The following is a 13,639-nucleotide window of genomic DNA, read 5'->3' as shown; positions in this document are numbered from 1 at the left end:
ATGTAGGTATATAAGCCTCGTGTGCTATGTATATTCTACCGATGTAGATTAAGTAGGTGCTGATATTTACGGAATAGGAGGATGGTAGGTATATACATAGTACCAAAATATTCTATATTAATTTGCATGATTACAACGTGCAAATTTCATGTTAATACACTGTCAAGAACATCAGTTGAAAAAAACTTGTGTTAATACACTAGCTCTTAGCGCGTGCATCCAACTGGTGTTTCTTCTGCCCACGACCATCTTCTTCTCCGCATGATCCCAGGGCAACATATATACGTACGTAGTCTTTGGCTCACTAGGAAGACGAACCAAAAACATATTAGTAGCATGCATTCCCATCTTAAGGTCTTGACAACGAAATGAAATTGTTACAGTACTCAATCTGCGAAAACGGTAGAACAGGGACTTGTCAAAATATAAGAATAAATTGAAATAAATTACACACGAACCACACGCGCGGTGATCATCGGAGACAGTAGCGACGAACCTCCTCACGGGCGACCTGCGGCGGCGACAACGAACCTTGCGAACGACCGGTGGCGCGTAACGGCGTGGTGACGAAGCTAACGGATGACTGACAACGGCAACGAAACCTTGCAGACAACCGGCAGCGACGAAAAGCTCGCCGACGTCCGGCCGGCAGGGTAATAGCGTGGATTGGATAGTGGAGTGTGTAAAAAATGAAATGTCATACCATTTTATATGTACACAAAAAGTGGAAAATATTAATCGGTATTGATGGAAATAAATCAATTACAACTTAATTAGTGGAATTACTCAAAATTTGTGGATCTGATTCATTGCCATCTCAAATATAGAAATAAATTATCACACAATCATAGGAAAACGATGTGAGCATGTGCAAAATTAAAAAAAAAGGAAAGTATGTATCATATATGGAAATAAATTATCATGCAATCGGAAGAAAATTATTACGTACATGTTTGCTTATATGGGAACGATGTGAGTACGTTTATATGGAAAGGCAATGACCCCTGCAATACATGCATGAATGCAAATCATGCGGGTACACTAAAAATGGAAAGATCTAATCGGGTTTAACCCGTTAATATATCTAATACTCCGGTTTGAGCAGCTCAAATCTCAAAGCACATATATGGTAGATATTGTTGGAGCCCATACTCCATGTAGCACCAGTTAATTTACCTATATATATATATATATATATATATATATATATATATATATATATATAAACTATTCTACACCCAAGGTATAGAATATTCTATACCCCCCTCCCTCCCATGGGCCAAACCCACCTCCCACCTTAGTCAAAAGTCAGTCAAAGCATCCCCACGTCGGTCAAAGCCCGGTCAAACCGCCTACCAACTCCCCCACCACCCACCTCTTCTCAGCTCTCGTCTTGCGGAACAGTGCAGTAACGCTGTGTCTTACGTGCAGTAACAACATACAAATTTAGTTGAAATATAGTCGTGATGGAACTACTTTTGATAAGCACTTTTTTTTCTAACATCATGATGCAAACGGTTTAAAAGAATCATACAACACATGAGAGATATTGTTATTCGAAGCTTAGGTGTTTTTGGATCTTGACTCTCCACAAGTAGTAATACTATAGCATTACTACTCGTTACTACTATGTATTGTGTGTTACTACAATCCCATCGCGGCGACGTTAATGTAAGTGTGCAGTAAAGACCATAAGTTTTGTAGTAACAATGCGTCTTACTGCAATTCTTTAATACTGTTACCGCATAAACATGTGGTAACGTGTACCTACCATGTAGTAACACTTTCACTTTGTGCGGTAATAAGTATATTTAGTATGTGAGACTTTTAACCCATATTTTTTTTGATTTCTGGTTTACTACAATTTCACGACGATGTTACTGCCAAATATGCAGTAACGTTCTGTATGTTCTACAGTAACAAAGTGTTTTATTGTAGTTCTTAGATAGTGTTACTGCATAAACATCCAGTAATGTGTAACTGTCAGGTGGTAACGTGTATATGTCACACAGTAACACTTTTACTTTTGTGCAGTAACAAGTATATAGTTAGCATATGAGACTTTGAACCCATATATTTTTTTGTTTCAATTACTAATTTACTGTCAAAAGTGCAGTAACGTCATATACATGTATGCAGTAACACTATATTAGAGAGAGGAGACCGGTTTTCTTAAGAAGAGGGACGGAGAATGGTTTCTTGAGGAGGGGAGTATGTAGATGTATTTTGATGTTCTATCCTCCACATGCAGTAACACTATAGCATCATTGTGAAAACGGTTTAAAAAATAATATATATCTTGTGAGATATTGCTTTTCAAATATTGGCATTTTGAACTTTAACACTCCATATGCAGCAACAGAATATGTAATTTGCAGTAACATGGGTATATACATGCAGTAACATGGTTTTATCAAATGTATAAAATTATTCAAAACACTCCTACATCAATCAGACATCGCTCAAAGCCAGCTACAGACTTTACCTATGGCCCACCTATTCGATCTTCATCTCGTAAAAATAACATAGTAAAACTACGATTATCATGTAGTAACATAGCTACTTGGAAGTGGTAACATACACACTTCTAGTCTTGTGCAGTAACAAGTATATGGTTAGCATGTGAGGCTTTAACCCATATATCTTTGTTTTGATTCCTGGTCCACTACAATTTTACTACGACGTTACTGCCAGAAGTGCAGTAATGTACTATGTGTTATACAGTGACGTCACGTGTTACTGTACTTTTACAACAATGTTACTACTGGAGCATAGTAACATGTTATGAGTTTCGGTAGTGAAAGATATTAGAATTGATAATCATATTACTTTCTCACAAAATTCTTCAAACATATAGCATCATTAGATGAATTGGTTAGAGGAATGTGCTTTGAACTATGAGGTCATGGGTTCAAGTCTTGAATTTGTCAATTTATTTTTTATTTTCCCAGAAAAGAGAAAAAATGTTTCAGGGAGAAAAAAGAGAGAGATCGGGAGGAGGGGGGGATCGCGAGGCGGGAGGGGGAGAGGAATCGAGAGGGGGGGGGGATCGCGAGGAGGGGGGAGGGGCGGTGCCGAATGGGGAGGGGGTGTACAATAGTTATTCTATACCCCGGTTGTAGAATAGTCTTACCCTATATATATACACATGTATATATATATATATATATATATGTATACATGTACACATGTACTAATCTTGCTGAGCATGTATAACATACTCATATATATTATTATTACTATTTGATGTGCGCAGAAAGTAGTCAAGATGAGATGTCAGAGGGAAATTGTGACACGCAGACCTAGTGGAGAGTGTGGTCTACTTAGTCTTTAGAGGCATCCCTGAGGACATACTTGCATGCTAGGTATAGGGTATCGTCCTAGTGACAATAAGTTGGTCAGTGAACCAACCGATGTATATGCAATGTAGCTGGTGAAAAATAATAATAATAAATGGAACCACTGTTGTAGGTGTCCAAGCTCTAGTTGTGATTGTTAGACATTGCATCTTGCCTTGTATCCTTATGGACCTATATAAATATTAGTATATATGCGTATACATATAAGGATACGACAAACTGTCATGGAAAAAAATTTGGGTCGTGACAAAAAGTCAAATGATTTATGATATGAAACAGATGGATATTAAATAATTAACGTCTCAACTCCATTGACAGATGGTGTGGGTCGGTTTAGCATGAAAACAACTAGCTAAATGGAAAGCTAGCTAGATTTTGTGATAGCATACCTATGTAGAATTAATACACTGCTAGAAAATAGGCGATAGGTGCCGGTTTTCTCAACCGGTAGATAGTGGCACCTTTGAGATCCCCCGGATGAAAAAAAAAAGGTCTGCATCGAGTTCCAGTCCCCCCGCTCCCCCCCAACAAAAAAAAAATCAATCACAGCAACAACATCATTGTCACATAAACACAACAATACAAACAACACAAACAACAACACCCGTGGATCCGCCCGCCGCCGCCAGATCCGTAGGAGAAGCTTGGGGCGAAGGGCCGGGAGGGGGTACAAGACCGTTAGATTCACCTGCCGGAAACGCCACCGCCGCCACCTCTGCCGGATCTGCCCGCATGAGCGCCAATTTAATGCCACCGTCATTGTCGCGGGAGAACCTTGGACGCGGAGGGTGAGTGGGAGGGGGTAGAGGACGACCAGATCCGCCCGCTGGAAATGCCTCCGCCGCTGCCATCACTGTATCCACCCACCGGATCCGCCCACAGAGCCACCAACGCCTATTATAAATTTAAGGTACCCTTTTTTAAAAAATAAACGGAACCAACGCCTATTATATATTCAAGGTACCTTTTATAAAAAAATAAACGACATCTATACATAGTCACTTGAAGGTGCCGGTTTTGTATTTTCATCTTGTGGAGGTTGGAAAAACAATATAGGTGCCGATTTTAGCTGTTCCAGCATCTGTAGTGTCAACATGTACGTGCCTTTTTTAGTAGTGATAACTACTCATTTGTATATGTAATACATGTATATGTAGTATTAGTAATTAAGATCATATCACATATATAGTACCCTTCGAATTTTAATATATAACGTCGTTGACTTTTAAATCAATATTTGACTATTCTCTTATGTAAAAAATTTATGTAATTAGTATTATTTATTTTATTGTGACTTGATTTATCACCAAATGTTCTTGCAGCATAACATAAATATTTTATATTTGTACAAAAATTATAAATAAGACAAATGGTCAAACGTTGATAAAAAAAGTCAACGGCGTTATACATTAAAATATGGAGGGAGTATATAACAACAAACTTAGATTGGGCTAATGTAGACTCCGATGGCATCGATGAGCCATCCGGCTCGTCCCCAGAATCCGACCACGACGCCGCCATTGTCAACCGGGATCGAGAAGGGAGTGCCAGCTTGCTTGTCGCTGGCGCCGCCGTATGGTCCGTATGTCTTGCCGGCGTTGGTCCGGAATGTTAGGGAGGTAATCACAGGCTCATCCACGTCCCTGAAACGCCCGATGGTGCCCTCCACCGAAGTCACCTGTTCATCCGCCGACAACTTGATCTGCAATTCGTTGATTACAATTAAGTTGATAATTTTTCATATTCATCTAGTGCAATGACTTAAAATGATGAAGAATAATCTGGCATGAAAATGCCAACTAATGGGATGCTTATTAACTTGGCAGTTGATTTCAAGAGGTTAGTCGAAAACTAGCCGCGTATATATATCCACCAATATAATGGATATATATAGATAAAAAAGAAGTAAAATATCACAGAGAAGCTACTCACACCGTTTTCTATGTTAGATCAAATATATAGAAAAATTTAGCAACATCTCTATAACACAAAATTGATTTATTAAAACCAATATTGAAAATACTTTGATATATGTTTGTTTTACATATATACTAAAAGTATGGCTATGTTTTTCCACATGGTCGGTCAACCCTTAAAAAATAGTTTGAAAACAAAAGTCAAAACATATTACTATTAATAAAATATAATAATAAGGGAGTAGTTAATTAATTAGTACCGTGTCATGGACTGCTATGGAATCATAGGAATATCGTTGCCCCCATGGACCGTCCTTGACGAGCTTGAGTTCATCACCACCACCTCCTCGCCGTTGTGATTTCATGTAGTAGTCGTAGTACAAGGAGTGGATGGCGCCATCGGAGTGGTACAAGGTGATGCTGTTCAGCCGGCGAGGGACGGTCGCCGACGGACGAATGTCGAACGGCCGCCCACCGGATCCACCCCAAAGCCCAACCTTCGCCGCCGATCTCCTCTCCATCATCGTCAACGAAGGTCTCCACCGGAGACCTTCGTTGACGATGATGGAGAGGAGCTAGGGTTCGTCGTCGTTGGCCTCGTGCTGACGGCACGAGGGACGACAGCTGCTGCTGCTGCTTGTCGTCCATGGTGATCTTCAGCATTGTTGCCGTTGTTGATGCTGCTGAGAAGGCGGGGACGGTCGACGGCGGCATTGGAGGCACGCGGTGGCTTCTTCTCCAGTCCACAGCCGAGGATGATGCCGGAGATGAAGGCGAAGTTGTATAAGCAGATGGTGATGGCGACGATCATCACCACTTCGGCACCGGAGAAGTTTCCCATGGCGTTGGCGAATTCTTATTCTTTATCTTGACTAATTGGATTATTTCAGGATCCAAACAAATTAAAACGATGCGGCTCTTGTCGATCTGCCACCATATATAGGGGTACACAAGTTATTCATGCGGAGTCCAGATTGGTACCGTTTAAATAGATTTGTGGCCGCGGTGGACACGATAGATCGACGTCGTTGCGATACCTGTTGCAATTAGTCGTGTTGTTTGCATGGTTAATTAGGTTTTATGCCGGCATACACGACTACACGTAACGTATTACAAGTTTCTTTTTTTTTTAAGAACTAGAAAAAATGCCCGTACATTGCAACGGGTGAAGTACGCACACTCTCAAGTTAGGGCGAGTTTTTTAAACAGATTTCTTATATGATTTCTTCTGTATTACCAAAAGTGAACGATCTTAAAAACCGACTCAAATACGGATATGTATTTCCAAAAGCAAACGAACTTCAAAACCGACTCATGCACGAGTGACGTACCAAAATACCGGCAAAAATATCTTTAATTTTTATAATAGTAGAGATTACACAATACAACGCACGCACACTCACTCCTATGAAGGCACGCACTCAAACCATACCCCTATAAGTATCATCGAAGACTGGTTTGGCAAATCATTGAGATTGACGAAGTCACCACATGTTTTACATGTTTTTATGTCCGTAGTTCATCTGATAAAATGATAAAATGTAAAAGAGATATGGGAATAATATAGACTAACTCTTGGTTGATTGCTTCGATGGAATGGCTTTCACTGGTGTTGCATGAGACTAATCCATGCGTGCGCATAGATTTGATTTTACGCATTGGTGTCGGTTCCAAATCTCTCATATGTGTATGTTTTGAAATTTACACCACTAAAGAGGCATAGCCATATAGCCATCGGCGCACTGGTGTTCTTGATTTTCAGTTTTCTAGGTAAAACCCCAAAAAAATATTATGTATTTTACCTAGTCTATATACATGGCTGTACAACAAAAGTCCACGAAATACACGAGCGCGCAATACTTTGAATTTCAGCACAACATCTCTTTGCAATCTCACCAATCAAGCACTTTTTTAATGTTCGTGCGTTGCAACGGATAAATATGTTTTTTCAGAGATACAACAACTATTAAAAGCTAAGCAATAAATTAAAATATTAGAATCGCTATACATTATAATTAAAAAAATTAATGATATTTTTCCTTTGTTTTGGGCCAAAAGCCCAATAAATCTTTTCTTTTTCAGTCCCAGCCCAGTCCGCTGCCTTCCTCCGCTCGGCCTGCCTCTCTTCGGCCCAGTCCATAAGTGGAGCTGCATGCCCAGCTTGCACAGTGACGTCTTCATCCTTCGAACGGTAGTCTCGCGCCTGTACAATGCCGGAGTTGATACTCCCCATCAAATTCGACCGAGTCTTTCTCAATCTCCCAAAATTGATTGAGGGCTCTTAATCCACTTGATCTCCTTTTTCCGTATTTTCCAAAATCGGATCTAATCAAACTCGCCGACCAGCCATCGTCAACAACTTTTAAATAGAGATTAAATCAATCACAACAACAACATCATCGTCACAAAAAAAAATCTCTCCTCTCAAGCACTTCATTCTTTACTTAAAAAAAATGTATGTACGTTGCAACGGATAAATACGTTTTTTTTCAGAGATACAACAACTATTAAAAGCTAAACAATAAATTAAAATATTAGAATAGCTATACGTTATAATTAAAAAAAATAATGATATTTTTTCCTTTGTTTTGGGCCAAAAGCCCATTAACTATTTTTTTCAGTCCCAGCCCAGTCTGCTGCCTTCCTCAGCTCGGCCTGCCTCTCTTCAGCCTAGTCCACAAGTGGAGCTGCATACCCAGTTTTTATAGTGACGTCTTCATCCTTCGAATGGTAGTCTCGTGACTGTACAATGCCAGAGCTGATACTCCCCAACAAATTCGACCGAATTTTTTTGGATCTCCCAAAATTAGTTGAGAGCTCTTAATCCACTCGATTTCCTTTTTCCGTTTTATCCAAAATCAGGTCTAATCAAACTCGCCGACAAGCCATCATCAACAACTTTTAAATAGAGATTAAATTCAACGAATTAACGAATTAAAGTTGAATGGTAAGAGTAAATCATACGGAAAATGATGATGGAGGAATGAGAAATCTATTTTTGCAATTTATTGGAGGAAACGTACAGGGCCATAGATCGACGTGGCCGCAGACCTTGGTTGGGCGCTGGGCGCTGGGCGCGTGGGGATCGGAAGGCCAATTACCACGTGCATGCGGATGGAACTAGAGATAAAAAAATAGAAAACAGGAGTAATAATTCCATTCAATGAATTAAAGTTGAATTGAAAGAAGAAGTCATGGGGAAAGTGAAGATGAAGGAATGGAGAATAGATCTTTGCAATTAATTAGTGGGGAAAACATACGGGGAGGTAGATCCCCATGGTGGCAGCGCTAGGTTAATTCGCAGAGGCGGGGCACTGGGCGTGTGGGGATAGGACGCGAAAAAAAGAGCACACTTCCAATTACCATATGCGGATCGGACCAAAGAAAAAACACAAAAAAAAACCGGCAGACCAAAACTAAAACAGGAAGCTAGCCTTACTTATGTTTTAATTGCTAGCGAAATGCCCATAAGTTGCACTAGGTGAAGCCAAAAAAAGTATTAATTACTGTATGGAGCATAAAGCTAGCAGGTTAATTGAGGTCTTTATAGTCAAATAGAATCTTTATAGTGCAAATAAGACGCTAACATTATATAATTATTTACTGCTATAAATCCACTGACATGGATACTAAAGTTTGAAACCACAAAAAATATTTAATTTTTTGTCATGTATTACTATGAGTCAGTTGCAATACATGGTTATTTTTTGTACTCCATATTTTGATAAACACTTATTTTTCATATTGTAAAGAGTAGCCATGGTACAAGAAATATTTTTCGCTAGCTATCAAATCAACCTCATTGTACTCTAATTGCATAATCGCTCACTCAAAAAATCAGAAGGAAATGGTACAATGAATGGAAAGAAAAAAAAGGTGGTGTATCGCAGAATAACTTTCACTCTAAATAATAGAAGAAATCATACAATGAATGGAAAAAAAGTGATGTGATTAGGTGTTCTAAGGCGAATGAGAAATTGACAAGGGAAAAAAATGGGATTTTTTTTAGATAATGGAATATAACATCCCGACATTTGCTAAAAAGAGCTATAGCCTATTATTACAAAGTAGCACTCCTGAAAAGAGTTCAAATTAAATAGAACTCAGCAAACACACAAAAAAGTGAACCAAGCAAAAATAAGGAGAATACATTTATTCTAGCCTATTTGTGAATATGCATCTATAGTTGGCAAAAATTTGCACAACAACCATCTCCATCTTGCGTCGTGCAACTTTCAGAAACTCCCGATCATCATCACACCTTTATAACTGTGCCTACAACCGGAGCCAATGTGTTGCCCTGAAAATTACCTGTATATAGGAGATAGATGGTAATTTATCAAAGACCATATCATTTCTACTCGACCATAGAGCCCAATAAATTGCAGAAGCTCCAACAAGTATTATTTTTTCTTTTCCTTGTTAACCCCCAAAAGCCACCCATAAAAAATACGAGATATACTTGTAGGAAGATTAAAACCAAAAGAAAACTGAACTGCTCTCCAAATAAACTTTACATAATGACAATCCAAAAACAGATGTTGAATAGACTCATTTTTCATAAAAAAAACAACATCTCAAGCTGCCATTCTAATTATGTCTCACCAAATTATCTTTAGTTAACACAACCCCTTTAAGCAAGTACCACATAAAGATCTTTATCTTAAGCGGCATCTTAAGCTTCCAAATATACTTATTCCTCTCAACATAACCAATAACCATTATTAATTAAAACTAGATACATTGACCTTACTGAGAACCTACCATTCTGATGATAATTTCATCTAAAACAATCAGAAGAAGGATTCAACTGAATATGCACAATAGAAACGCACAATTCATGGCAATATAAAAAATTGGGATATAAACATGATACATTTTATTGGTGATTACATGTTTTTTTTAAAAAGAAAGACTCATGTGATTGTTTTTTTATTTTTTAAAAATAATTTATTTTGTCGGTAAAAAAATTATTTTTGTTGGTGATTACATGTTGTTAAGTAATAAAATCGCTTTTTTATCCGATTCGTGTGTCCAAACTTTATTCATGCTCGGTTGCTACATTATCGCGCACTACTGTGCCTGGCTGCTGCTCCTCTGCTCTGTGGGTCGCCGGTGGGCTGTGGCTGCTTTTTTCTGGGCCGGCCTGCTGCTGCTTTTGACGGGCTGCGTTTGCACATTACCCACAAATCAAGTCTGCTTTGGATGGGCTGCTCCACAAATAAGGCTTTCTTTTTTTTTTCTTCTCTTTTACTAGAAAAAATGCATATACGTTGCAACGGGTAAAGACATTTTTTTAATGCTATATTAAGAGCTGAGCAATAAATTAAAATATTGATGTTGGCGGTATGCCATGAGGCCCTTCGGCCGGGCCTGCCGAAACCCAAGGACTAGCGATGATTCAAGCCAAAGACATCAGAGCTGATTGGGCGAAGCCCTATGGCAAAGGCTATGGGCGAAGATGCCGCAAGCTGACAAGCCGCGTCGGGTCCATGCGAAGCAAAAGCATCTTGGGCGAACGACATATAGCGAAGGGTGCATGGCGAAGCCGCAAGTCCTTCGTCAGGACGGGTTCGGCATGCAAGCGGCCTCACGGGCTGCTTCGGCCTGACCGGCCCATTCGCCATAGGTCGGGCCCAATCTGTTGGCCCATTAGGAGCCTATGCATGCAAATGACACTGTGTACCTATGTAAATGTCCCTTTTATAATGGCAACCATTTAAATTCCCTGTAAAAACCTAAACCCTTATAGGGGGCCTGTAATAGGGTTATAAATAGACCCCTAGGGTCATGTAAAGGGGGATTCGAAGAAAAATTCTCAGAGTTAATATAGTTTACTGCTTTCTAACACAGTTGAGTAACCACGTCTTTCGACGTATGCAGTTGTCATTTCGACAACAGCTGGCGCCGACCGTGGGGACCTCCGAGCGAAACCACTGAGAGCGAATGCCACTGAAGAGGGTCGTGAAGGAGAAGGTTGCAAAGCGAAAGGAGAGCGCAGCAGGAGAGGAGATGGCCGCCGAAGAGGGAGCAGAGCCTTCGGCGTCCATCGCCGAAGCTGGGGGAGCACCATCGGCTTCGGCACCCGCGCCACAACCGCCACCTTCAGCTCCTGCTGTTCCGTCGGGGCAGGTGCTGAATACGATCGACGTGGCGAAGGCGGCTGCGGCGGCAAGGGTGCTCCAGGCCAGGGCAGAGATCCTTGCGACGAGCCATCTGCTGGTGCCCCAAGCCGCTTCGTCTCAACCGGCAACGACTTCGACCGCACTCGCCGTTCCGCAAGTCAACCCAACCCCGAAGCACAAGCCGAAGCCGATATGGAGGCCATGCGCCCGAACATGACTCGACTCCAAGACATGCTTCGCCAGATACAAGAGCAGCAACAGGCGTACGAGGCAGCGCGGCAGGCTAAGGTCGCTTCGCCCCCAATCCTCCAGTATTCGGCAGGCTACATTCCACCTCAAGTCTACTCGCAAGCTTTGATTCAGGCCCTTCCGCCGCAAGCCATGCAAGCGACAGTGTACTTCGCCGGGCAGACTTCGGCAGCAACAACAGTACACCCAGCCCCTCATGTACAGCCGCAGGCTAGGTCGGTTGCTACCCAAGTACACCCCCACCACCTGGCCGAATGTCACAAGCAATGGCGGAAGGGGCTTCGGCTTTGCTGGCACAGTTTTAAGCTTTCCTTCAGCAACTCAGCCAACCCCACAACATTCCAAATACAGCCCCTTCGGCCCAACCAGAGGAGAATACAAGTCAAGGTGCACCCAGTTGGCTGCCGTCGAACCAGCCAGGTCCAGGGGCTTCGCCTTGGAGTCAAGGACCGTAGCTTGACTTCAGCAACGCTGCTCAAGCACCTATCATTCAACCACAGGCACAGACACCAGGCTTCGGAGCAAATCAGGCGCCGAACCAAATCGCCATGGCTTGGTCTCAGCCCCTGTTCGACCCATCCATGGCGGCGTTCTAAGCGACAACATTTAGAGCTGGGCAGCCGAGCACTGTGGCCCAACCTCACGCGCAAGCCATGACTTCGCCCTTCGCCATGCCATATCCGTAGCAGGGAGCCGCGATCAAAGCGGGGGGCGAAAAGGGGCTACCGCTGAGTGGGCGTATAAAGAACCGTCCAATACCACCCCAGTTCAAGTTCCTATCCGTTCTGCGATACTCGGACGAAACAGACCCAAAAGAGTTTTTGTCCATCTACGAGTCTGCGATCGAAGCCGCTCACGGCGACGAAAACACCAAGGCAAAGGTAATCCATCTCGCTCTAGATGGCATCGCCCGTTCTTGGTACTTCAATTTACCGGCCAATAGCATTTACTCATGGGAGCAATTGCGCGATGTCTTTGTTCTTAACTTTCGAGGCACCTACGAGGAGCCGAAGACGCAGCAACATCTGCTCGGCATTCTTTAGAGGCCGGGCGAATCAATACGGGAGTACATGCGTCGTTTCTCGCAAGCTCGATGCCAAGTTCAAGATAAAACCGAAGCGTCTGTCATCAATGCCGCTTCGGCCGGGCTGCTCGAAGGCGAACTCACAAGGAAAATCGCCAACAAAGAGCTGCAGACACTCGAGCACCTGCTTCGCATCATCGACGGGTACGCAAGAGGCGAAGAAGATTCCAAGCGACGGCAAGCAATCCAAGCTGAGTACGATAAAGTCTCCGTCGCCGCTACCCAAGCCCAAGTGCAAGCGCAGATCGCCGAACCCGCTCCTCTCACCATTCGCCAACCTCAGCCGGCGAACCAGGAACAACCGCCAAGGCCAGGTCAAGCTCCCTCGACTTGGAGAAAATTCAGAAATGATCGCGTGCGCAAGACGGTGATGGCTGTTGAAGACGTCCAAGCCCTCCGCAAGGAGTTCGACGCTCAGCAAGCAGGCAGCCATCAACAGCTTGTTCGCAAGAAGGTCAGGAAGGACCTTTATTGCGCATACCATGGCCGATCCTCACACACCACCGAGCAATGCCGAAACATCCGACAGCGTGGCAACGCTCAAGACCAAAGGCCGCAACAAGGGGCTGCTATCGAAGCACCTCGTGAAGCTGCTCAAGAACAAGCACCCCCGATCGAACAACGCCAAGACATCCAGCGCAGAGTAATCCAAGTGATTACAAGGGCTGATCCACCAGTCCAACAGTCGAAGCGGCAGAAGAAGATGCAGCTGCGAACGGTGTACAACATAATTGCGGCAGGCAAAGGAGCTCCGAGGTACTTGAACCAGCAAATATCTTTTGGGCCAGAGGACGTCGAAGGGGTGCTATTCCCACATCAAGACCCCTTGGTGATCTCGGCCAAGGTAGCTGGCTTCGAAGTCCGGCGAATCCTGGTTGATAGGGGAAGTTCGGCCGATGTCATCTT

General features: G+C 42.6%; 1 protein-coding gene across 1 annotated transcript; it reads right to left on the bottom strand.

Annotated features, from left to right (window-relative positions):
* Nucleotides 1-4,800: 4,800 nt before the first annotated feature.
* LOC112938641 (salt stress-induced protein) lies at nucleotides 4,801-5,796 on the bottom strand. The gene is made up of 2 exons (XM_026024696.1): nucleotides 5,536-5,796; nucleotides 4,801-5,061 (listed from the first exon to the last, which is right to left on the bottom strand). Exons 1-2 carry the CDS (start codon nucleotides 5,794-5,796, stop codon nucleotides 4,801-4,803), a joined length of 522 nt encoding a protein of 173 aa, XP_025880481.1.
* Nucleotides 5,797-13,639: the final 7,843 nt, after the last annotated feature.

The sequence above is a fragment of the Oryza sativa genome, chromosome 4 (genome assembly GCF_034140825.1).
Source record: "Oryza sativa Japonica Group chromosome 4, ASM3414082v1".
In the NCBI taxonomy this organism is placed as follows: Eukaryota; Viridiplantae; Streptophyta; class Magnoliopsida; order Poales; family Poaceae; genus Oryza; species Oryza sativa.
This window is presented reverse-complemented; position numbering and strand designations above follow the sequence as displayed.

Excerpts from the sequence above, each read along its gene's own strand:
- LOC112938641 (XM_026024696.1), bottom strand. The coding sequence starts at position 5,796 with ATGGAGAGGAGATCGGCGGCGAAGGTTGGGCTTTGGGGTGGATCCGGT. Across the intron at positions 5,062-5,535 it reads CCATAGCAGTCCATGACACG|ATCAAGTTGTCGGCGGATGA; the intron begins GTACTAATTAAT and ends AACGAATTGCAG.